At 39.9% G+C, this 23,616-nt stretch overlaps 1 protein-coding gene across 13 annotated transcripts in view; it reads left to right on the top strand.

Moving 5' to 3' along the window:
- The window catches only part of ctnnd2b (catenin (cadherin-associated protein), delta 2b), a 221,209-nt gene that overhangs the window by 130,648 nt on the left and 66,945 nt on the right, over positions 1–23,616 (top strand). For 5 of the 13 annotated variants that reach the window (XM_042229108.1, XM_042229103.1, XM_042229101.1 and 2 more), the window contains 5 exons: positions 766–911; positions 6,129–6,379; positions 6,907–7,038; positions 9,645–9,957; positions 14,647–14,703. In XM_042229108.1, the coding sequence (XP_042085042.1) occupies positions 766–911; positions 6,129–6,379; positions 6,907–7,038; positions 9,645–9,957; positions 14,647–14,703 (899 nt within the window). The remainder of the gene's footprint in view (positions 1–765; positions 912–6,128; positions 6,380–6,906; positions 7,039–9,644; positions 9,958–14,646; positions 14,704–23,616) is intronic. The other 8 variants (XM_042229110.1, XM_042229113.1, XM_042229107.1 and 5 more) reach the window with 4 other exon arrangements.

Raw genomic sequence — 23,616 nt, 5'->3', positions numbered from 1 at the left:
ATGCAAAGCTTTGTTCAGATTCCCATTACGGAAGAGAATGTGTGCATAAAGACATTAATACATACATATGCTATCATCACTATAGTTAGAGGTTATCAATATCGTTTAATTGCTTTGGAAACAGTCAAATAACAATTTAATTAACTTTAGGATTTATTACCCATGATTCTGATTTTTTTTTATTCATGTAACAGTGATTATTAGAAAGTGTGCAGCCTTCTGGTTGTTGGCTGCCACAGGGAAAAACCAAAAAACATCAAACTTGCACTAACACGTGCTGTAACAGGTGGCGATTTACACTACTGTTCACTCATTAGTTCATTTTTCATAATTCTTTATTGTAACTCCGTTGAACATTTAAACTGATTTACCTTCACTTTTCCGGTGTATCACAACTTGACCACGCTCGTCCAAATTAACAGTGTTTTAAATTGTCCCTTTAGCTCTGTGCCTGAAAGGCATTGGAAATATTTGTTCAACCAATTCAATTCTGAGGGAACTTCATTTGGCGGCCCGTTGCTCACGGCTGCATTTCAAGTTCATTTGGTTGTAAAAGTTTACAGTCGTGACTTCATGTTTGGTCTGATAACCCAGAGCTCTTCATCAGGATGTTATCACGGATTAGAGTTTCTGCTCTCTGGTTTTCCAGCTCCGGGGGGGGGAGTTGTTCATCTCTATGGAAGTAATGATAGGAATAAGAAGAGAGGATGAATATTTAATGTGAGTGACATTCCCAATTAATGAATTACAAATCTTGCATTGCAGCGCGTAAGCTCCCCTCTGCAGGCGGTGGGATCTCCTACCAAGCTGCAGCGGCTGGGATCAGCCTCTGCTGACATGCCCAGCTACGCCACGCTACAGAGAGTGTCCTCACCCAAGCAATCACCCAGCCGACTCGCCAAATCCTACAGGTTGGTCTGACTCTATACACAAATTATACATCGATTTGAAGAATATATCTTTACTAACCGAAGGCTTCTGACCAAATCCTCGAAGTACTCACATGTGGCACCGCTGCTAATACGGCTGCATTGGCTCCCCATTGAATTCAGAGTCCATTTTAAGATTCTGGTTCTGACATTCAGAGCTCTTCATGGACAAGCACCAGCCTGCATCACTGAACTTCTATAGCCCTATGTCCCTAGCAGGTCCCTGAGGTCACGTGATCAGGGCCTACCTGTTATACAGCATACAAGACTGAGAACTAAGGAAGACGGAGCTTTTGCCACTGTGGCCCCCAGACTGTGGAACTCTCTCCCACTGAGCTAAAGATCTGTGGACTCAGTAGTCTATTTTAAAAACAACTAAAAACACATCATTTTAGTATTGCATTTCCTCAACTTTTTGTCTGTTTTTGTTTTATACCTTGTTATCTCTGTGTGAAGCACTTTGTGACCTTTTGTCTAGAAAGGTGCTATGTAAATAAAATTTTAAATGGTAAATGGCCTGGATTTGTATGACGCTTTACCCTGTCCCTAAGGACCCCAAAGCGCATCCACCTATTCACACACTGGTGATGGCAAGCCACATTGTAGCCACGGGTCCCCTGGGGCGCACTGACAGAGGCGAGGCTGCCAGACACTGGCGCCACCGGGCCCTCTGACCACCAGAGGGGCTCAAACTGGCAACCTTCTGATTACAAGACAAACTGCCAACTCTTGAGCAACGATCGCCCCGTGGCTTACTTTACTTACTAACTTACCAGTTTATGCTGTGGGGGCGTCTTGGGGACCTACCTGAGAAGTAAAATCCCAGAGTGGAGGGGCACAGAGAAACTCAATAGGCTTGGCCTATCCCATGGTCACAAAATAGGCCCTGTACAGTTTAAGTGTTATACAGTATTTGTTACTTATTTTGTTACAGTAAGTCGTCCAGGTTTTGTAGCTACCTCCTCCACCATGTTTGACTGTTGGTATGATGCTGTTTTTACAAAATGCTGCGTTAGTTTTACAGCCGATGTAACAGGACTCAAAAACCTTTTGTCTTGTTAGTCAACAGAATATTTTCCCAAAAGTCTTGAAACTCATCACAAAGTTTTTGGGCAAATGTGGAATGAGCCTTTGTGTTCTTGCTCCTTGGAACTCTCCCATGGATGCCATTTCTGTTGAATCATGAACCTTAACTGAGGCCTGTGGTTCTATAGATGTTGTTCCGGGCCTGGGGTAACCTCCTGGATGAGTCATCAATATGCTCTTGGAGTAATTTTGGTAGACCTGGGAAGGTTCACCAATGTTTCAAGTGTTCTTCATTTGTAGGTAATGGCTCTCACTGTGGTTTGCTGAAGAATTTTGTAACTCTTTACAAGGTGACAGATGTCAATTAACTTTGTTTTTCAGCTGCTTCTTTAAGATTGTGGGATGATGTGTTGCTTTTTGAGATCTTTTAGCCTACTTCACTTTCTTTTTTAGTCATTTCTTGATTGAACAGGTCCAGCAGTTATCAGACCTGAGTGTGGCCAGTGAAGCTGAACTCAGATTTCCAGAAAATGTTTTAATTTAACAAGGAGGGACAGTCAGTTTTCCACACAGGGTCATTTAGAACTGGATAGTTTTTTTTACCCCTGAATAGGTTAAATCAATTAAAAAAACAGTTTTTTGTATTTACTCGAGTTATTTCTGTCTAATGTTAAAAATTGTGTTATGACCTGAAACAAGTAAATGTGATAAATATGCAAAAAATCTAAGAAATCATGGGGCAGATACTTTTTCACTGCACCGTGCATCATCAGAGGTAATGTACCGGCACCAAGATGAACATTAACAGATTCCCATATCCTGCCACAGCAACTGACAAAAGCTACAACAGAGGTACAAATGGGTACAAACATGCTCACTGCTGTTAATTTACCAAATTGTAAATGATCTTACTGTAGATGATCACAGCAGGTTATGGCATTTCCTCTGTACAGCTTGGACTGAGAATGGTGACACACAGATGACAGAATACTCTGTGTACTGTTGGTAGGCTTTATTAATTCCTTGTCACGAAAGGTGTTTGACCGAGCCAAGCACGCAGCAGGGGCTCTCTCTGCTGTACAGTTCTGCCTTTATGCAAGGGACATTTAGAATATGTGAATTTGCATGTCTGTGCTCTGACTTGCACTGGAAAATCGAGTTCTAGGTGGCCTGCTGCAATGGGGAAAGGGCTGAATTAGCAGCCATGTACACGCTGGAGTAAAATCATAAACAGTTCAGCTCAATTCAAGTTTGTTGGGGTTTTTTTTTTTTTTTATATGGTGCCAAATCACAACAACATTTGCGTTTTATACTCAGTGTTGGGAAGGTTACTTTTTAAATGTATCCCACTACAGATTATAGATTACATGCCCCAAAATGTATTTGTAATGTATTCCGTTACGTTACTCAATGAGAGTAACGTATTCTGAATACTTTGGATTACTTAATATATTATCATGCTTTTTACAACTACATGAATGTACTATTGCTGTGTGATTTATTACCATTACTGAAGAATACTCGCCATACCAACTAGAGTTTTAAATCTTAAAATGAGTAACAGTAGGGTGGACATTAGGTACGGCTGCACTTTTTGCTGCGATCTTCCATAGAAAATTATTCCACGCGTATATAAAACACTAACACTCTGCCTTGATATTAAATAATTTTTTTGAATAATAATTTAAAAAAATATTTCTTCACGTCAAGTACGGGTGACATGGGCCATGAGATTGAGACACAGACATTAGAGCCTCTTAATGCGTGTTTTGTTTGGGTTTCCACCGGCACGGAATTACCAAAAATAAAGAGGGCATAGCCTAACATATGAAACAAGAAAAGACTGCCGTGTAATCCATTTATTTCAACACAGTAACTGTATTCTGAATATCACCTTTTTAAACGGTAACTGTAATGGAATACAGTTACTCATATTTTGTATTTTAAATACGTAAAGGCGGTACATGTATTCCATTACTACATGTATTCCATTACTACCAACACTGTTAATACTGTAAGGTAAAGATGCTATGGAGAAAACCCCAACAGACTATGAGCAAACACTTTGAGCAGTGGAAGGAAAAACTCCATTTGAACAGCCAAAAGAAGAGAGCACCAGAGACAGGACAGAACATACACTATTGGAGAAAGAAGACAAAATGTAATGACATGCAGCAGTAGTATATAAACACCCGGGGAACGAAAAAAGGTGAGCGAGAGAATGCTCAGTGTGTCACAGGGAATCACGTAGCAGCATAATTAACGGATGCTTCGGGGTCACCTGATCCGGGCCTGACTATAACCTTATCAAAATGGGAAGTTTTGAGTCTAACCTTAAAAGTAGAGAGCATGTCTGTGGCTGTTGGTGAGTAAAAATTGTTGCAGATAACCAGTTTTCACTGATTGCTATTAAAAAAAACAGTGAGGAGATGGAAAATTATTTAAATCACTGCAGTGCATTGTGGGAAGGTGCCAGAAAATGATGCACCACAGCTAAGGCTTCCAGAGGCGTGCAAGAGCTCTTAATCGTTAGTTATCCGTATGACATTGACTAAACAACGACTTCACATTTCAGGTTTAAAGAACACACGAGACCTCTCCTCTGTTTCACATCTGAATCGTTTTTAAGTCGTGTTAGTTTGGCAACAAGAAAAAGTTTAATATCAGACATTTTTATTTTTATCCAGGAATGTCACGATTTGCATAGAATGTTTTCTATAATGGAAACAAATAAAGGTGCTACATCATCCTGTCTTTAACGTTCGACGGATCGATTGAAGGGTTCAGCACTCCACGCGTGATCAGGAAATCTGTACTGAAAAGTAAAGATTTAAAAGTAAAACTCCCCTAATGAAGTAGCAGACTGTTGGTGGGCCAGTCTTTACAAGCTCATGCTGTGGAGCCAAATGTTGTTCAAACCCACAGAATTTTATTTTAAATTCAAGTAGAGATGCTTTCCAAAAAATATGATACATTTGGGGGAAATGTATACAGCAAATCCCTTATTAGAATGGTATATTATATGCCAATAACCATGGATTAGCAATATGATATGTATGATGTAAATGTAGGTTAAAATAACAGTAGAAAATACTGATGATTAAAAAAGCTAAAATCAAATTTCACCTCCATTTGAAGGTAAATAAAATGTGATTAAAGGGAACAGAGTATTCATTTACTCATTGATTTTCCAATAATTGATACAAGTATCCACTAATATAATTAAGTGAATACTATTTAATACACAAGGGACTCATAGTGCTTGTTTAATATTCAGAAAATATTAGTCTTGGCAGCTACTGAACAAATAAACATGACTTTAAGGATTAAAGCAGAGGTGTGAAATAAAGCGCAGTTTGATGTGGGTAAAACCATGAAGAAAAACCTCCCTTTAAATGCATTTACCTTTAAACCCAATTGCTTACTTTTTCCTTTAAAGAACTTGAGAAGAAAAAAAAAGATCATCGACAGCCTGACTTTCAACTGCTGTGTAGTTTAGGCTAACACTGACGTCACCACACCAGGAATAGCAGTAAAAAAGGTTAATAACGTGTCCTTATCTAGTTTCAGACTAGATCAGGACACATTTTTGAAAAACTGTCCAGTGAGCTGTATTTGACCCTTTTCAGTCCATTTCCAAAGACATGCTCGTTAGTTTAACTGGTGATTCTAAATTGGTGTGAGTGTGAGTGGGTGCCTGTCTGTCTGTGTCAGCCCTCAGATGGCGACCGGCCTAGTGTGCACCACACCTCTCACCTAAGATGGTAGAGAAACAATTAAAGAAATACATGGATGATGGATCTCTGTAGCTGTAGTTACAGACACTTTGATTGCCAGATTTTATTCTTCTTTTTCTGTTTTTTGTTGACTACTGTTTGGTGAAGTTTCACTATTTAGGTGAGGTCTGAAAAAGGCCTGAATGCTTCTGTTTGGTGCAACACTAGATGGGTACACAAAACTCTGTGTGAGATTAGAACTCGGATATGCATGTCTGCTGCACCGTTATCGATGCATCTGTGTTTTACACTGTGCTATTCATCTTTGTCTCTTAATCTAGGTTGATGTTTGCTCTCTTTCACTTCTATTATGTTTACGAATGTAATTTCATTCTAGACAAAACACAATATGTTCACGCAAAAAGTCCAACAGTTTCCGTGTCTCCTCCTCTCTCAGCACCTCATCCCCCATCAACATGGTAGCATCAGGTGCTGGCGGCTCGTCCTCACCGCTCCCCATGGTAGCCTCTCCAGGGGGAAATCACTCCTCATCACCCATACACCAGCTTAGCTCAGCGGTGGGGAGCTATGCCACCCTGTCGCCCACCAAGCGCATGCTGCATCACATCGGAGCAGATACCTACAAGATTTCCCACGAGCTGTACGCTAACGCAACCCTGCAAAGGCCTGGTAGCCTGGCAGGTAGAGGTCAAGACACCTTTATGATTACTTTTCTATGTGTGTTTCTGTCAAATGCTATTGAGTCTTGTCAAGTCATTCATTTTCTACTTTTTTCCTGAACATGTAGAAACATTTTCTACATTTGTGGCCTTTTTCACCCTGTAGCTTTGTAAACAAATGTTAACAAATGACTAAAGTTTGTCAAGATTTTATTTCAAATGTATTAGATGTTCTTTGTAATAAATAAGATAAGACCCTCAAATTCAAAATAAAGTTTGCTTTATTTGTTTTTTTTTAACATTTCCCCAGCATACAGTATCCCTAATTTATTGTGTATTCTTTTGCTTTCAGGGTAAATGGTTATTTTTTTTTTATTCATGACTAGAGCAGAAGCAGTCCAGTACATGAAAGCATATCTATTAATGCATTTCATCATTTATTTTCATTTGTAGTCGAATTTGTCATTCAGTGTTATCCCACGAGAATATTTTTATAAATCTACACATGCATCCATCTGTCACTATGTCTAACTTCCGCCGCCTTGCGTTCTCCAGGGTCCAGAGGTTCCTACAGTAGCCAGCACAGTCACCTGGGCTCCGAACTGCGACCCCTGCAGTCCCCTGAACACCACATCGACCCCATCTATGAAGACAGAGTCTACACCAAACCTAACATTAGAGGACAAGGTGAGATCTGGAGAAGGGAAATACGACGGTTCAGTGTTTGGAGTGTGCCTGTAGAAGATGGGGGAGATGCTTCAGAGTTTTCATGTGACGCATCTACCCCAATTTTGATGAGCAAGCCACTAGACAGGGATAAGAGATGACTGGCAGGAGTGCAAACACTGACTGGACGAAACCCTTATGTGGACAATCAGTTCAAAAGAAAACCAACATACTGGTTCACTTACAACACACTGTGTTATAAAATAGGTCCAACTAAAGAGGGCCTCACCTCTCAAAAGGTGACACTACCAGAATACATTGCATTGGTTACATAGATAGTGAATGGGAAGTGTGTGTTACAAACATGTACAGTAGCAGTCAGGTAAAGAATATGGAAGAGATGAATTGTGGGAAATGTAGGATCTAGCATTTAGTGCAAGATTGACCCAGAATAGAAGAATAACACTCTGCTTGTGATGCTTTGATTTCAGCTGTGCGTCTCTTCCAAGTGTTCTAACTTGGAGTAATTGTAGTGCTGAATAACTGCAGCACCCACTGTGAGCTGAGACTTCGTTTCTTTTAGCCTGTAGTAACAACCGGCAATTAGTAAATGACTTATTTGAACCTGCAGTAACACTTGGGCTTGATTATACCGTGGCTGCGAAGACGGCCACCAAAACGTCTTCAAACAAGTCCATGACCATAAATAACTGCAGTGTGTAAATCACCCAGGGAATCATCTAGATTTAAAAATCAGTGAGTAACTATGAGAGAAAATATGTTTTATAAAGGAACAGGTCTGTAAAATCCTCACAAAGAGAGCAGGAAAAAGGCACAGCCTGGTGCCTCTCAGAAGGCAGGTGTTTTGTAATGGTGTGCTGTTATATTAAAGGCTGATGTACATAAGAGATTTCCTGGTTCCATCTGATCGTGCAGCGCTTTTTTCCCAGATCAGGTAGGCAAATCCAATTGGGGTCTCAATGGCAATTTGTCTCTCAGTCACAGTCTGTTAACTAATTAGTTTCAAGGCTGAAAATTAATCTCAATTAATCCCATGGGCGTTAGCTTGGGTGCTTTGAAATCAAAGCAAATCAACCATGTCCTAAAATGTTGTTGATACTGTGCTGCCAGTTCGGTCGTCTCAACTGTGAACGTTTCCATAAAGAGATGTGCACGGCAAAAAGAGGAAAAATTACTGTCAGTTTCCTTCCAAAATATAGTTTCACTCTGCTAATTAAAAGATCCGAGGTCACTTCTGTCACGCTGGCTCCCCGTACACACGCATAAACTGCTTTGATGCATCGAAATAGCTCGGTCATCATCTCCAGCTGCGCGCGTATGAATGAGAGTCCCGACAGCAGCCAAACGCCACACTGTTTTTCAGATACCTGTTTTTTTTTTTCTTCTGTTGAAGCCTGACTATGTTTCAAGGTCAATTCAAAGAGCATCAATAGACTTGGAAATTTCACATCACAGGTGAATTTCCTCAGGGCTTGACAAGGTCCCTGTAGTTATCAAGTTGCGCACACACGCACACAAAGAAATGACCCAGCACACCTCCCTCAGGGCAGGCTCAAGACTGTCATGCCCAAATGGTTCCCAAACTGCTGTTTAACGAGAAGATAATTCATGTGTGTGTGTAAAACATGGCAAATGGCCTTCGCTGGTCTGCGTTAAAGTGTTTTGATGTTTTTGCACAAAGTGTGCAACAGCCCTGAGGCTACAGACCCTCGCTATGGAGAATTTATTAGAGCTAGTCTGACAAACTGCAAATGTATTCAATAGTATGAACAGCCAAACTGTCTTTCTTGCCACTCTGCCTTCCATACAATAAATATGAAGCTACAGCAAGCATCAAATTAGCTTCAAATTAGCTCAAAGCTGTTCTTGACGCATTGGAAAACAGCTAGCTTGGATCTCCCCAAAGCTAACAAACTCCTATACCAGCACTTCTGAAGTTAAAAATTGTAAAACTAACATATTTTTTAAACAAAAGACAAAGAAAGCTAAGAATCTAATATGTGTGCATTTATATAGTTTTCTTGCTGCTGTGCAACTAATCATTTTCAACAAGCAGATTACCCTTATGAATATAGGCTTTCTTAAACATTAGGAGCTAATTTCAGTACCGTGTCCATAGTAAATTTTGAGTGGCTAAATCTTAACAAAGAAGTGTAAAATATTGAGTTTCCAACAGGATGCAACCACCCTTTTCCTTCTAAGCCACACAGACTTTGTAAATCTCTAAAAGGGGACCGTTTATCACCTGGTGGCCAATATTGCTGTGGTTGTTGGGTGAGTGCACTGCAGGACATGGTGACAGAATAGTGATCTAATGACTGGTGCAATCTGGCTATGCTTTAAAGTGAAGGAGGGAGGTCTGGTGCATGCATGTTTCACGTGTGTTTCCGATTTTCTTATCTGCTTCATTATTTCTGTTTGTTTTCTTTATTTTTTTAATGACTTTTGCTTTTTTTATTCTTTTCTTTCCACTTATTTTTCTGTGTCACTTTCTTCCATTGGTGCTGGTCTTGTGTGCGTATGTGTGTTTGTACATCCTTGTGTTGGTGCTCATGTTTGGTTGCGATCCCCTGCTCCTTGCCCTCCTCGTCTACATCAAATCCCAGTGGTGAACCAGTTGTACCAAGAGGTCCTCAATTATCTGCTCTGTCCCTACGCTCCTCTTTCCACTTTAGCCCCACCCTCCCCCGGTGTCGACCCAATCCCCTTACAGCGAACTGGAAGCCAGAGCGCCACCGCCACCTTCCAAAGAGGCAGCTTTGCCACGGGAGGCGGGGCGGCCGACTACGCCAATCCGTACCGCACTCTGCAGTTCTGTCCGTCGACCGAGTCACCTTACAGCAAGTCAGGCCCCGCCCTCCCCCCTGAGGCGGCGCTGGGCCGATCCCCATCAGTGGACAGCATCCAGAAGGACCCAAGGTGAGAAAAGACGGCCATTTTCACTTCGAATCAGCTCTGGCTTATTAATGAGACCCTTCGTTCTGCTCCCTTTCCACTTTTCACTAAACTTACTGAGGGCCAGATTCACCAAGTGAAACATGAATTATTAAAGGAAATATCAATAGTATCATTAACCTGAGCAACATTGAGCTTTTTTTAATGAAGAAAAGAGTTTGATTGAAAACCGCAAACGTGGTGTCAGAGCTGGAAGTGCGACATGGCGACACCCACAGTTTGCAGCACATCGGCACATAATTGACTGTCAGGATTTGACAGTGGAGTGCAGAAAAAGACTGGCTGAATCTGGGCTTTAGTATGAGGCACACATCACGCCGCATCTTTCACTGTCCTCTCTAGTTTGCCTGGTGTTGGGGCGTGTTCACACTGTTGTACCAATGCCTGTGCACACCTCTAGGTCCAATTTAAGAGTTTGCTGTTGCTGTTAGGAGTGGAGTGGCTCTCTGTCAGTGGCAATCAGTCACGTTCTGTGCAGCAGGTAGACAAAGTTAATGCGGAAAGTCTGCATGAGGTCGTCTTCTAGACCAGGAGATATCTCTGTATGAGTGTGGATGTCTGAGAGAGAGAGTGACACATTAAAAAAAAAAAGAGTTAGAGAGACATAAAGAGACAGTGTAATAGCTGTTTTTATCACTCTTTTGTCCTAGTTAAAATGAAGTTTGAAATACTATTCCAATACTGTCTTGGATTTCTCTTTTATTTTTTAGCCTCTTCTTTGTAATGGCTGCACAGACTAGCTGTCAGAAATAGAAGTAGCCTAATTAAAGCTGAACTGTCTGTTTGGGATATGTTAGTTCAGGTACAGGCAGCGGATATGTTTATTTTTCCACAAATTTATTTCTCTAATGAGGAGCTCACTTTCTCTTGAATTGCTTATTGTGAAATTTAGAAACTCAAAACTATCTTTTGTTTCATTAGCTCTCTTTGCTGTTGTTGTCATCATTGCTCTTACATTCACCCATTGTCCAAGTGTTTATTTCTGTGTGCACATTGCACTCACGTCATTTGTTTGGTCACTCTTTAGCTCTGGCATCATCGTTGTGTACCTTCAACACATCTGCACTGCTACATTTAAAGGGCGGACTTTTGATGCATGGCATTTTGCTTTACGCTCACGACATGCACACGACATGCCGATGTAAGCGGCATCTAAAGTCATACGAGTAGCTTGTTAAAGGGAGGGTCCGGTTTTATGCTACATCTTTCTTACTCTCAAAAAATCCCATTCAAAAAGGCTCAAACTCTTTGTTTGTACCGTCTGACTTCTCTACATTTTCTTTGACACGCTCAGCAGCTGAACACAATAAAGACTTTCAGATCTTTGAAGATAAAACAAATTGAGGCCCACTATTTTTCTTGAAGCAGCTAGGGACTGTAGCTTCTAGTAAGCAGTATTTTCTATTAATACGTGCAGAAGTATTTAGAACACTGAAGGATAGTGCCCAATACAGCCCCTAAGTCATGAAGTACAATAGGTCCGAGGTTTTTAATAGGTCTTGGAGAACACCCTATCACACAGAAAAAAAATCTCATTGTGGCCAAAAAGAAGATTATACCAGAGCATAGGTTTTCTGCTTTTTGCCTTTTGTGTGGGATTCATTGGCAGTGAGGGAAATATTGAGTAGAAGCAGACTTATTCATTTAACCTGTCCAGGTTCTGGGAGATTGGTCCATTGGTCAGCACAGCCTATAAGTGCACACACGCTACAGTCATACATGCTGGATTGTTCCTACATGTTTTGCGAACACAGAGTTTATGCATCTACTGATGTCTCAAAAATATTGTGAAAAAATTATTTTGTTATTTATTTCAAAAAGGTAAACTTTAAAATACTGTGTAAATGTATGTATATATACATTTAGTACCATTCAAAAGTTTGGGCACACCTTCTCAATTAATGGTTTTTCTTTATTTTTACTACTTTCTGTATTGTAGATCCATAACTGATGACATCAAACATATGAACCAAGATATATGGAATTATGTAACAAAGAAAAAATTGATTAAAAAAAACTGTCTTATATTGTAGATTCTTAAAAGGAGCCACCCTTTGCATTGCACTGCAAACCCTTGGCCTTCTGTCATTGAGCTTCAAGATGTAGTCACCTGAAATGGTTTTCAATGCCTTGTCAGCTAAGTAAAGAGAAACGACAGTCCATCATTACATTAAGAACTGAAGGTCAGTCAGTCTGGAAAATTGCTAAAATTTTCAGTGTGTTTCCAAGTTCAGTTGCAAAAACCATCAAGCACTATGACGAAATTGGCTCACATGAGGACCATGCACAAGAAAGACCGGCCAAGAGTTGCTTCTGCTTCTGAGGATAAATTCATCCAAGTCATCAGCTTCAAAAATCACAAGTTGGCATCACCTAGGATTAGAACCGAGATAAATGCAGCACAGAGTTCCAGTAGCAGACACATCTCTACATCAACTGTTCAGAGGAGACTGCGCGAATCAGGCCTTTATGGTCAAATAGTTGCTAAGAGAACACTACTAAGGAAAAGCAGCAAGCAGAAGAGATTTGTTTGGGCCAAGAAAAACAAGGAATGGACAGTTAGACCAGTGGAAATCTGTGCTTTGGTCTGATCTTTGGTTCCGCCCGCTGTGTCTTTGTGCGATGTAGAAAAGGTGAACGGACAGTTTCTACATGCATGGTTCCCACTGTGAAGCATGCAGGAGGAGTTGTGATGGTGTGGGGATTTTTTGCTGGTGACACTTTTGGGGATTTATTCAAAATTGATGGCACACTGAGCCAGCATGGCTAACACAGCATCCTGCAGGAACATGCCATCCCATCCTTTTTGCGTTTAGTTGGACCATTGTTTCTTCAACAGGTTGTGTAAGGGCTGTTTGACCAATAAGGAAAGTGATGGAGTGCTGCATCAAGAGAAGGCCAAGAGTGTGCAAAGCAGTAATCAAAGCAAAGGGTGGCTAATTTGAAGAATCTAAAATATAAAACATGTTTTAAACTTTCACACTTTTTTGTTTACTACATAAATCCATATATGTTCATTCATAGTTTTGATGCTTTCAGTGAGGATGTTGTAAATAGTTATGAAAATGTAAAAAAACAACAACAAAACAAACATTAAATGAGAAGGTGTGTCCAAACTTTGACTGGTAAACCCTTTGTCTTTAAAGTTCCAGCACTGAAGGTTATAGCTCATGAAAACCAGAAATTCAGTACCTCAAATTCTAAGACTACTTTGAGCTGAGTACATAATTCAAACAGTATAAATACTGTGTATGTCTCGTTCTACTTCAGTAAAGACAATTACGATCACCGGGGAAACTGCTGACTTAACAGTTGTTCTAATGATCGACAACCTCGACTTGGAGGGTACACTGCAGAAGGTCATTGCTGAAAAGGCTGGCTGTTCAGAGTGCTGTATTGAAGTGTATTAATGGAAAGCTGACTGGGAGTGGAAAGTGTGTTAGGACTAGCTGCACAATGCACAATCAGCAGAGATGCCTGCAGCTATAAGAGGATTGTCAAGAAAAGAGCTTCAAAGATTCAAGAAATTTGAAGAACTTCACAAGGAGTCAATTCAACAGGTTTCAGTGCATCAAGAGGCAACATGGAAAGACATCTGCAAGCTACCAGAGCTATGCAGAAAAAGAACTGGATTCTAGATCTGTTGAGGTCCTAGAGTCTGGAGAAAGAGTGGTGTTTGAAGTCCAGTTTGAAGTTTCAGCAGTCTGTGATCATCTGGGATGCCATGTCATCTGCCGGTGCTACGGTTGGGTTGGTCCACTGTGTTTTATCAAGTCCAAAGTCAACATAGCCATCTACCAGGAGATTTTGGAGCACTTTGTTCTTTCATCTGTTGACAAGCTTTATGGAGATGCTACAGATGAGCAGAAGGCCACTGCCAAAGCAACCTGAGCTTCAACAGTCCCTCAGCAGTGCCACAAGCTTACATCCATGCTACGCAACACTGATAAAGTAATTCACGGGAAAGGAGCCAAAACCAAATATTGACTAAAGAAATAAAGATGCTTTTAAGAAGTTTGACATTTCTGTATTGTAAATCGTTTTTTGGATTAATCGTTGGAAATATTCTAACTGTATTTCTGATTTTCATGAGCAGTAGCCTTCAAAAGTAAAATATGTAGCACTTCCATAAGCTGACATAGTTACCCAAAATACAAAGCATATGTTTAACGTCTCATTTAAATCTAACTAAATAAACCCAGCTTACACGGAACAGGCCCCGGAATGCTTGTCATTTTCTCACTCATTAGCTACTGTGTAACCAGTCCTGCTTAGCTTTAATGAATCTGCCATCATTCAACAGCTAGGTTGACCTAAAAATGATTTAAACCCTTAAGCTATACGGTATTTATGCAACCACCAATAGCTAAATTTCTGAAAGCAACAGTTTCTTTTGTCCGGAGACCCTCTCTTTATCTGACATACTCGCCATTTCCCAACCATCTGCTCCAAGTGCATGTTCTCCACCCTGCCCACATCCTCTATTGCCTGATAACAAAATGTTAAGAGAGAAAGATGAGTCTACTGGCTACAATTTTGATTTCTATTGATTACTATTAATTATCGCTATTATAACAGGTATTGAATAATTTGTTACCAGACAGTCGACATATACCTCTCTCTTGTTTCTCTCTGCCTGTCCCCCCTCGATAGGTACGACCCCGAATTCCTTGTGTGGAATCAAAATCAAGCCGAGCAAAGAATGACAAAGTAATCCAACTATTTATTTATACTATTGTACATTCTGTCTATCTTACCTTTGTCTCATTCACTGAATCTTTCCATCCTCTCTATATGGCACCACTATCAGAAACAGATGTTAATGTTAATGGCAGCATGACAACATTTCATATATGCATTGTCACCCATTTAGCACTGCATTAAGCAGGAATCGCTTTTATTCTTAGTGTTACTTGGGTTCTAAATTGGAGAGCAGATCAGGATTTAATCACGTCATCACATAACATGAGCAAAGAAAGACAAGAAAATCATATCGCTAACCAAATATCGATTGCTTTGCGTGCAATTTGTAGGTATTTGGCTATCAGAGCCTCTTTTACATTGTCAACATTCCTCATTCTCTCCATTGGCTTTTCATGTCTCCATCCATACCTTCATGAGTTTATCTATCTGTTAGTTTATTTGGCCGTTCATTTGTCTCCATTGTCTGTCTGAATCATCTCTGAAGTGACTTTGTGTCAAGTGTATTCACGTGGCTTGCCCGGTTTTCATTTTCGCACCTGTTTTTGTATTTTGTTTTAATGGTGCTGATCTTTTCATCTCTGGAATGCAAACAGATCTGTTTTCCTGAATACATGAGTTTTCCTTTATTCCTGAAAATTACTGAAGCACCACCATTAATCTTGAACTCAGTGAAGCCAAAAGCCAAAAATATTAAATTTCCAACAAGTGCTTATAAATATCCCTGCTAGCCTGTGTGGTTTTATGAGTTGTCCAAGCACTTTTGTTTTTTCACATGTCTCCTTTTAAAGAGGGCTGTCGATCCATTTAATAATGTGCCACTATGTTTCACTTAAGAACATATTTCATAAACTAATGTACTAACCAGATATGTAAAATCAACTAACAGTACTGACACAGACAACATTAGCTCACTCTTCAGAATGTGAAATGCCAGTGATTTTCTTATCAGTGCCATTCAGGGTGTTATTGTCCAAACCAATACAAGAATTTATTGCTGCTCTTGGAAAATCCCTTATAAAGGATTCAAATTCACAAGCTAAGCTCACTGAACTAGACTAGACTTTATTTACTGTATATGTTTGAAGAGATGAATCAACAGATTAGTAGTTTTATTGTGTTATGTTAAATCATGTCAAAATGAAATGAGCCCAGTTAATTAATGAACCAATGGAATTGAGAACATGAGTCCATAGGCTTCTGTCAGTGAAAACAGAAAAGACTGGATCAGTAAACATCACTGGCTGCACATAAGCAAAAAATTAAGGTTTCTAATTTAAATGCATACAATGTAGCAGAAATATTGTGTTTTGAACAGGATACGAAGTGAACCCGACACAAATCTCACTCTAAGCTGAACTCAAAAGTTGGAGCAGTTTATAATGTGTATACTGTGCTGTGAAAAGTTGCATATTTGTCACACTTGTATGTTTGCAGCATAAAAAAATATACCCCCTTAAATTATGAATGAATTGTAATTAGCCAAACTTTTTTGGAAAGTTGAGTTTAATTTATTAGCCACTTCTAGGTCTAATAACTGCCAGACCTGTTAAATCAAGAAATCATTTAAATAAAAACTGTCAACGTAAAGTAGTAAAGATCTTAAAAAAAAACAGCATCATCCCACAATCATAAGAATCTCCAGATGTTTGGGACTCCAGTAAGAGCCATTATCCACAAGGGAGAAGACTCCGTTTCCAGCAGTGGCCATCCTACCAAAAATACCTTAAAGAGCACATTCCCTCCTCCAGGAGGTTACAAAAGAACCCAGAACAACATCTATCGAACTGCAGGCCTGACTCGCCACAGTGTTCATGATTCAAGAATGAGAAAGAGATTTGGCAAATGCTCAAAATGCTCAAAAACCATCCAGTATGGCTGAAATAAAACAATTCTGCAAGGAAGAGTGGATCAAAATTCTTCCACAGTGATGTGAAAGACTTATTGACACTTATTGATCACTTGATTGCAGTTCATGTTGCCAAGCGTGGCACAGCTGGTAATTAGGTTTAGGGAGCAATTACTTTTTCACAGCACTGTATAACTATTAATTTTGAAAAAGGTTAAATGTTATATTAAATGTCAATTCTTTGGTTTGAGACTTTGGAAGCCTCAGGTTTTCAAACATTAAAACTGAAACTGAAACTGTCATAAACACGAATCCATTTACCACAGTTTGTGACAACTGTATGCCACTGCATGTTATACTTGTATAACTATGCACGTGACCAATAGAAGATCTTGAGAAATAAAAGATCTTGAATCTTTCTTTCTTTCTAGCTGGTAGGCAAACATCCAGCAGTCATAGTAGGAACATAATAATAATAATAATAATAATAATAATAATAATAATAGAGTATAAAAAGGAAAAAAAATAAACGTGCCCTTTTCTTCCTGCACACGTCAGCTACACTACAATCAGCAGATATGAGTTTATATGCTGGGAGAAGGAAAGGGCAGTTTCACAACTTTTGAGGGTTGAAGGTACGGAAAATGTTTTTGTAGCACAAAAGGACAAGAGCACGATGGTAAAGTGCAAACTGGATAACTGTATTATACTGCTAACAGAATTTTTAACTCTCTGCATACACAGACAGCATGCTAACACAAAGCTAGCAAAGAGCCGAGAGTGATGTTAACGCTGACAGTATGCTGAACCCCAGCCCAGCAGCCAGAGCCTAACTAGTAACAAAGGCAGTGATGAGCGGTCAGGCTCGTAGCTTTGAAGCATCATTTCTACCTGTAGATGTTTACTCTTATCACTTTGAAGTCTTTTAGGGCTGGTTTTAATTTTTGGTTTATTTTGTCTGCTTTGTTTTCAGAATTAAAAATTAAAACAAAGATCTTGTGTGTCCTCATTAGGATGAAGAATTGTGTTGGTGTGTGGCACTGTAGTCCAATCAGTTATCATTAAGGAACAAATATTAACTGTATTCTTAGGGTCTTTACCTTACAATCCAAATGGCCTTGAGGCAACTGTTGTTGTAAATATAACTGAATTAAATTGAATCATTGGTAGTCAGTGATGTAGTGTTACAGCTGCCAAAGAAAGCCTCTGCTCTTATAAAAACACATCAGGCAGGCTTATTTGCACCTGAACACACAACTTCTGGAACAGAACATGTCCTTTGGGCAGACAAGACCAAATTGGTCAAATTTGTTCATATGGTGCTTGGTGTTGCATGTTTGGCCAACACCAAGCACCATATCAACACAAACTCCTCAAACACAAACAGCACAGTGGTGGAGGGGTAAGAATTTGGCTTGTTTTGCAGCCACAGGACGTGATGACCTTGCAGTGGTCCATTAGACCAACAGGACAATGATCCAAAATACAGCAGCTAATCAAGGTGTTGCAATGGTCCAGTCAAAATCCATATCACAACCTGATTGAAATATTGTCCATAAACAAATACCCACAATCCTCTTCTACAGTGTTAAGGTTAGAGAGACAAATAAAATCAGATAGAAAACACTGATTTCAAATTATTTGGTCCTACAAATGACTGACTCATGTGGTGTAATTAGTTTTCGCATACTGGATAGACTCCAGTCAAAAGTTTCCTTTTCGCCTGACCATATAAAGTCATCATTAAGATTTTTCATCATAATTTTCAGAGTTAATACTTTCCTTCTTGTCTTCTACAAAATCAGCTTCAGTAATGAAAACTATTTGATTTTTGAAGGCATGAAAATAGAATTTACATGAAAATGAAAAAGAGATCAAATAATTTGTTGCACTGATGCTATCTGTAGTGACATAAATGAGGAAACGCTCATTAAACTATCTTTATACTCTAAAAGATTCAAACAAATTTCATTTACCTGATTTTTCAAGCCGTTCGCCAGCGTAATCTGGCAAATCAAGACATGTTACTGTAGAGACAGCATCTTATGTACTCCAACGCACTTCCTCCCTTAGGCTTCTGGTAATTTATGGAAACATTCATGCTAACACGAAGACAGATTTGTAAGAGACAGGATCTGACCCGATCCTAAAAGTGCCTGATTTTATTTCATGCTCTCCTGCACACTGAGAATCTCTGATCCATACTCAGTTACATGGATAAGAGATGGACTCTGTGTGTTTGTATGTGTGTTTCTCAGCTTTGCCTGACATCTCCTGACCTTTCGTTCATCTCGTCCAGCTTCAATAGGCCAGTCAGTCAGCCATGCTATCACACCCTCACGCACACCAACAGTATCTTCGTAACCCAAACTTACACACACACACACACACACACACACACACACACACACACACACACACACACACACACACACTTTTGCTCAAATTTTCTCCCTGCCTCAGTTTCTGTTCTCCTTCCCATCAATTCAACTTCTAACTTTTTTCCTATACTGAAACTACAAAGATGTCACCCAGACATAAACAAGCACACATAGATTTAACTTGCAACTGCTTTAATGTGTAAGTGGGTTTGTGCCACAAAAAAACTCATTCATCAAATACAATAGATTTCTTCTCAACCTTAAATGATATTTAAAGGATAGACATAGCCTTGATGTTATTGTTTTGGCCTTCGGCATGTTTTTCTTGTTTGAAGCTAGATGTTTCCATATCTGGATTTAGAGTGGACCGATAACTTTTTAGACCAGATTGTCAAGATGAATCCAAACTCTATGGATGCATCATATAGACACAAATATCTCCTCTAACTATTGCAGTGTTTTGGTTACCATGGTATTGTCCTGAGTGGTAGTCTACCACAAAGTGAGATAAAGGGGTTAGTGAGGTATGTTGGCCTTAAAATCAGAATTATCGACGTCACAAAGGTGCTTTTTCTGTTGCAAGAGTAGATCCCCATAACTTATGCTCAACACATAACTTGGTCTGGAATGAGATGAGAAAACTAATCAGTTACATTTGTAGCACATGTATGATCAAGAATACCTATTCAGTCAGTAAAATTAGTTGCACTTTTATCTGGTGACAAACTAAAACAATTTCCACACCTCATTTTTTTATGCTAGGGGACAGAGTCAGAGCTGAACACACCGAGCAATCTTTAATGTTTTGTGCATGCAGTTTAAAGTGTGAGAGCTCTAATGTGGAGCTGTCATGTTAGAAATAAACAGGAGCACTGAGAGCACACTGAGTCAAATCAATAGATTTGAATTCTTGCAGCACCACTGTCTTCTCTCACTTTCATTTTACTCCAGAGTACACATCTCTCTTGTAGCAGCTCTTGTGTCTGTTGTCTTTTTCCACTCATCGATCCAGTTTCTGCCACTTATCTAGGTCACAGGAGCCTGTAGGAGTCTGTACAGACTGGTGCAGTGTCTACATCACTGCTGAAGCTGCACCAGTCCATCTGTAAGTCTCCTGCTCCACTCTTCCCTCACTCATGAACAAACCCCCAAGATACTTGGTGCAGTAACTTGTTCCCAACCCAGAGTAGGCACTCGTCGACTGAGGACTATGACCAAAGTCCACAGACCACATGTAAACTGGTTGGTCAAACTCCCACACACGCTCAAATATCCTCAAAAGGATGAGGAGCCGATCCAGTATTCCACAGCGAGGATGAAAAAATGCATTGTTTCTGTAGAATTCAATGTCCAACTAACTGCATGGACCTTCCTGTGGAGGCTCAGAAGTGTGATCCACCTAAACACACTGGAACACTTTCTCCATTCCATCTTCTTAATGGGGGAAACACCACCCTGTCCACAGCCACAGTCACTGATTTCCACACATTGTTGCAGGAGTTTAAGCCGTTAAAACCAATGGTAGCACAAATGGTCCTGCCACTTTTAGGTCAAACTTTTAAAAGTTTAAAAGAACCCAAATGTAATAAAATGTCTGTTTTCTGTAGAGCTCCATAACACTCACTCACTCTGTCTTCTCTCAACCAACCAGCAGGACTGCTGTGTGATTATTGTAATGACCCTAATATCACTGAAAAACGCAGAGTCGCTGCTTTCAGGAAATGTTGGAATTTTTTTAATTAAGCAAATGGTTCAGGAGGTTCCAGAGTGACAGATGTTGAAAAAAAAAAACTCTGCAAAACACCTGTCTAAAGGTTAGGCTTTAGAGGGTTAACTACATTAGTGACCTTATCCCCAGTGATGGCGTGAGCCCCCTTATAAACATCCTTACGTTTGAACACGGTGTTTCTTATGGGCAAACAGTGGTTAGCACAGAAATCCAACAACAAAACAGAATTCGGGCTCAGGTGAGGCGGGTCATTTCTCACAATCAGACTCCTCCAGGTCAGGCTATCATTGTGCATATTAAGGTGTCGCGGATAAATACAACAAAATAAAACTAGTACCGGTACCGACAAAATGAAGATTTATTCATAACACACGTGAAAAGACCCAGGAAAACCGAGTTAACGATAACAAAATAACGCTGAAAGCCGATAAAAACCCTGAAAACCATACATTTCACACCTGAGCCTCAACTCTTGCGGCCCGGTACCAAATGACTCACGGACCGGTAGCGGTCCGAGGCCCGGGGGTTGGGGACCGCTGCATTAAATGACCAATTGGTGTCATGTAGTCTGACTTCACATTTTCAAATCGGCTGAGCTTGCTTGGAATGTCGTCTAAGTAGGTACTAAAAAGTACCTGTTACCACCTAATAGTAAACCCTAAAAAATGTAGTCAAGCCAAGGAATAAGAGGCATAATCTATGGGTGATGAGACAATGAAACCATTTATTATATACAGTTTATGGTTTTAACAGAACAAATGATAACTTTTATAGAGCATTTAATGCTAGGCTCTTTTTTTACCACACCGCAGTAGTGTGAGACATAATTCCATCTTCATTGTTTGCTCTTTCATAAAGAACAGATGACATTAAATGTTTTAAAGAGACAAACATCATCCCTGTTTGCTGTGTTTAAACATTCTTGATCAGTTACTATACAAAGAGCTACACCCATCAGCTGAATTTGATGTGGGCAGATCCGCATGTGTTTCTGGGTTTTTTTTCTCTGGTGCTAACCAGTACAACACTGGAGCTTGCGCTGCTGAATTCCCTTTTTCTATAAATACACTGTAATGTTTTGCTGTTAATCAGCCGCCTGAAGTTGTGCGATGCCCTGCTGAAAAGTTAATGCAGTGAATCAGCGCCGTTGTCGGTGTGTTTCAAATTCTCTTTCTTCTTTTCCTCCTTTCTTCCTTTTCTATCAGTTTACTCTGCAGGTTTCTACCTGTCGCTCCGTGTCTGCCTGTATTTCTGTTTGTCTTTCGGGGGTTGAGTCATCAGACGAATCTCCATTTCCCCCACTGACAATCCTCAGTAGGAGTGCACACACAAACATACCGACACAAATCACATAGTTCACTCTCTGCTTTCAAATCACTCTATTCCTCAAAAATCCTGACTCACAGGAAATCCTTTCAGCCCGATATGGCAGGGAGCATCATCTGCCTGCAGCCCTCACATCACAGCACCTCGCCCCGCTTTCTGAATACATAATTCATAGATAGCTTATTTATTTACCGAGTTTAATTGTTGGGTTGCCTGCAGCCTGACATCTCGTATTGTGGTGTAAATGTTTTGGCTGTGGGTGACATGATCACGCACAGAGCCACACACACTCGCACACATACCTACGCAAGTGCTGATGCAAGATAGCCCACCTGGATGGTTAGGAACAAAGAGGGGATTGATGGTTCGACGGTACTTTGTCCCAGTCCACTGAGTCGCCAAATGAAATGTTAGGCTCTCGGGAGTCAGGCACATGTGCACAGATGCAGGCGCAGGTCCATTTACACAGATGTATCTACATATGTGCATAAGATGAATTTTCACAATATATACTGTGTATACTACTAGTTTTTAGACAAATCTTTGGATTTGTGGAATCTGCTGGGTCAAATCTGTCCTTGTAGGAAGAGCTCCAGACAATCAGGAGTCTTTCTTTTGCTTCTTCATTATTCAATAAAATTTTTGAATTACAGTGCATAGTGCTTTCATTACCTATCTTTATTATTGATATACTTGAGAATCGGTAAAAGCTAAGGCAGAATTCCACATATTTATAAGAGCCTACTTTTAAACTCATGTCACTCAGTTCACTTTTCAGTTCTGGCAGAATTTCGTGTCTTCCACAAAAGCATTCGTCTCCAAATATGTTCTATATTCTTTTCTTAACTCTAACATTAAAACAGTGCAAACATTCCCTGCATGAACACTTTTGCCTGAAGTTCACAGATGGCTCAGTAGTATTTGCTCACCCCGCTGTGATGTTGTCACACAGTGTTTGGGACTGGGAGCACCATATTCTCTTGTGTTCTCTTTTCGGAAGAAACACACACAGAATGAAAGCGAGAGGGAGTACAAACTTGTACAGCTCTGGGCTAAAGTTAGTGAATGAATGAACCATAATAGTACAGCTTTCTGGGGCAGAAAACCCTCCCACAGGAGACGGGCCTGACTCGAGTTTTTCTGCAACTGTAGGTAGAGTATTTTAGTGTCGGCTTCTTTCGGCGCACTTTTAATGACATCTTATATCATCTTTATGTTGTACGCGACACCCATGCCCCATACAGTACATAGACTATTTATAAAAGGGACATCATCCAGTGGTTTATAAATGCCCATTTTTGAGCCTTGCATAGATGCATTCCTACTAATCAGTGCTAAGCAATCGGAAAAAACAAACAAACTTGAATTTCGTTCATAAAACTGCTGCTCAGAATTCTTGGATGGCTGTTGATACAGTGAATCACACAGTAAACCCTTTTATCTGTCAGACATAGTGTTCAGTTTAGAGAGTTGAATCATAACTTAAAACTTTAATACAGTTTAAAAAGATGTTGTATAAAACCCCATGCTACTGTATAGACTGTAAATAAAAGATGGAAAGCAGCAGTGTGACATCACTTTGCATTCCACATTTTGAAGCTTTAGCCTTAGGATTTTGGCCAAAAACATGTTTCTTT

The sequence above is a fragment of the Haplochromis burtoni genome, unplaced genomic scaffold (assembly GCF_018398535.1).
Source record: "Haplochromis burtoni strain Fernald_Lab_line unplaced genomic scaffold, NCSU_Asbu1 Contig_380, whole genome shotgun sequence".
Classification (NCBI taxonomy): domain Eukaryota; kingdom Metazoa; phylum Chordata; class Actinopteri; order Cichliformes; family Cichlidae; genus Haplochromis; species Haplochromis burtoni.
Note: the sequence above shows the minus strand (reverse complement) of the source record. Positions and strands in the feature narration are given on the sequence as shown.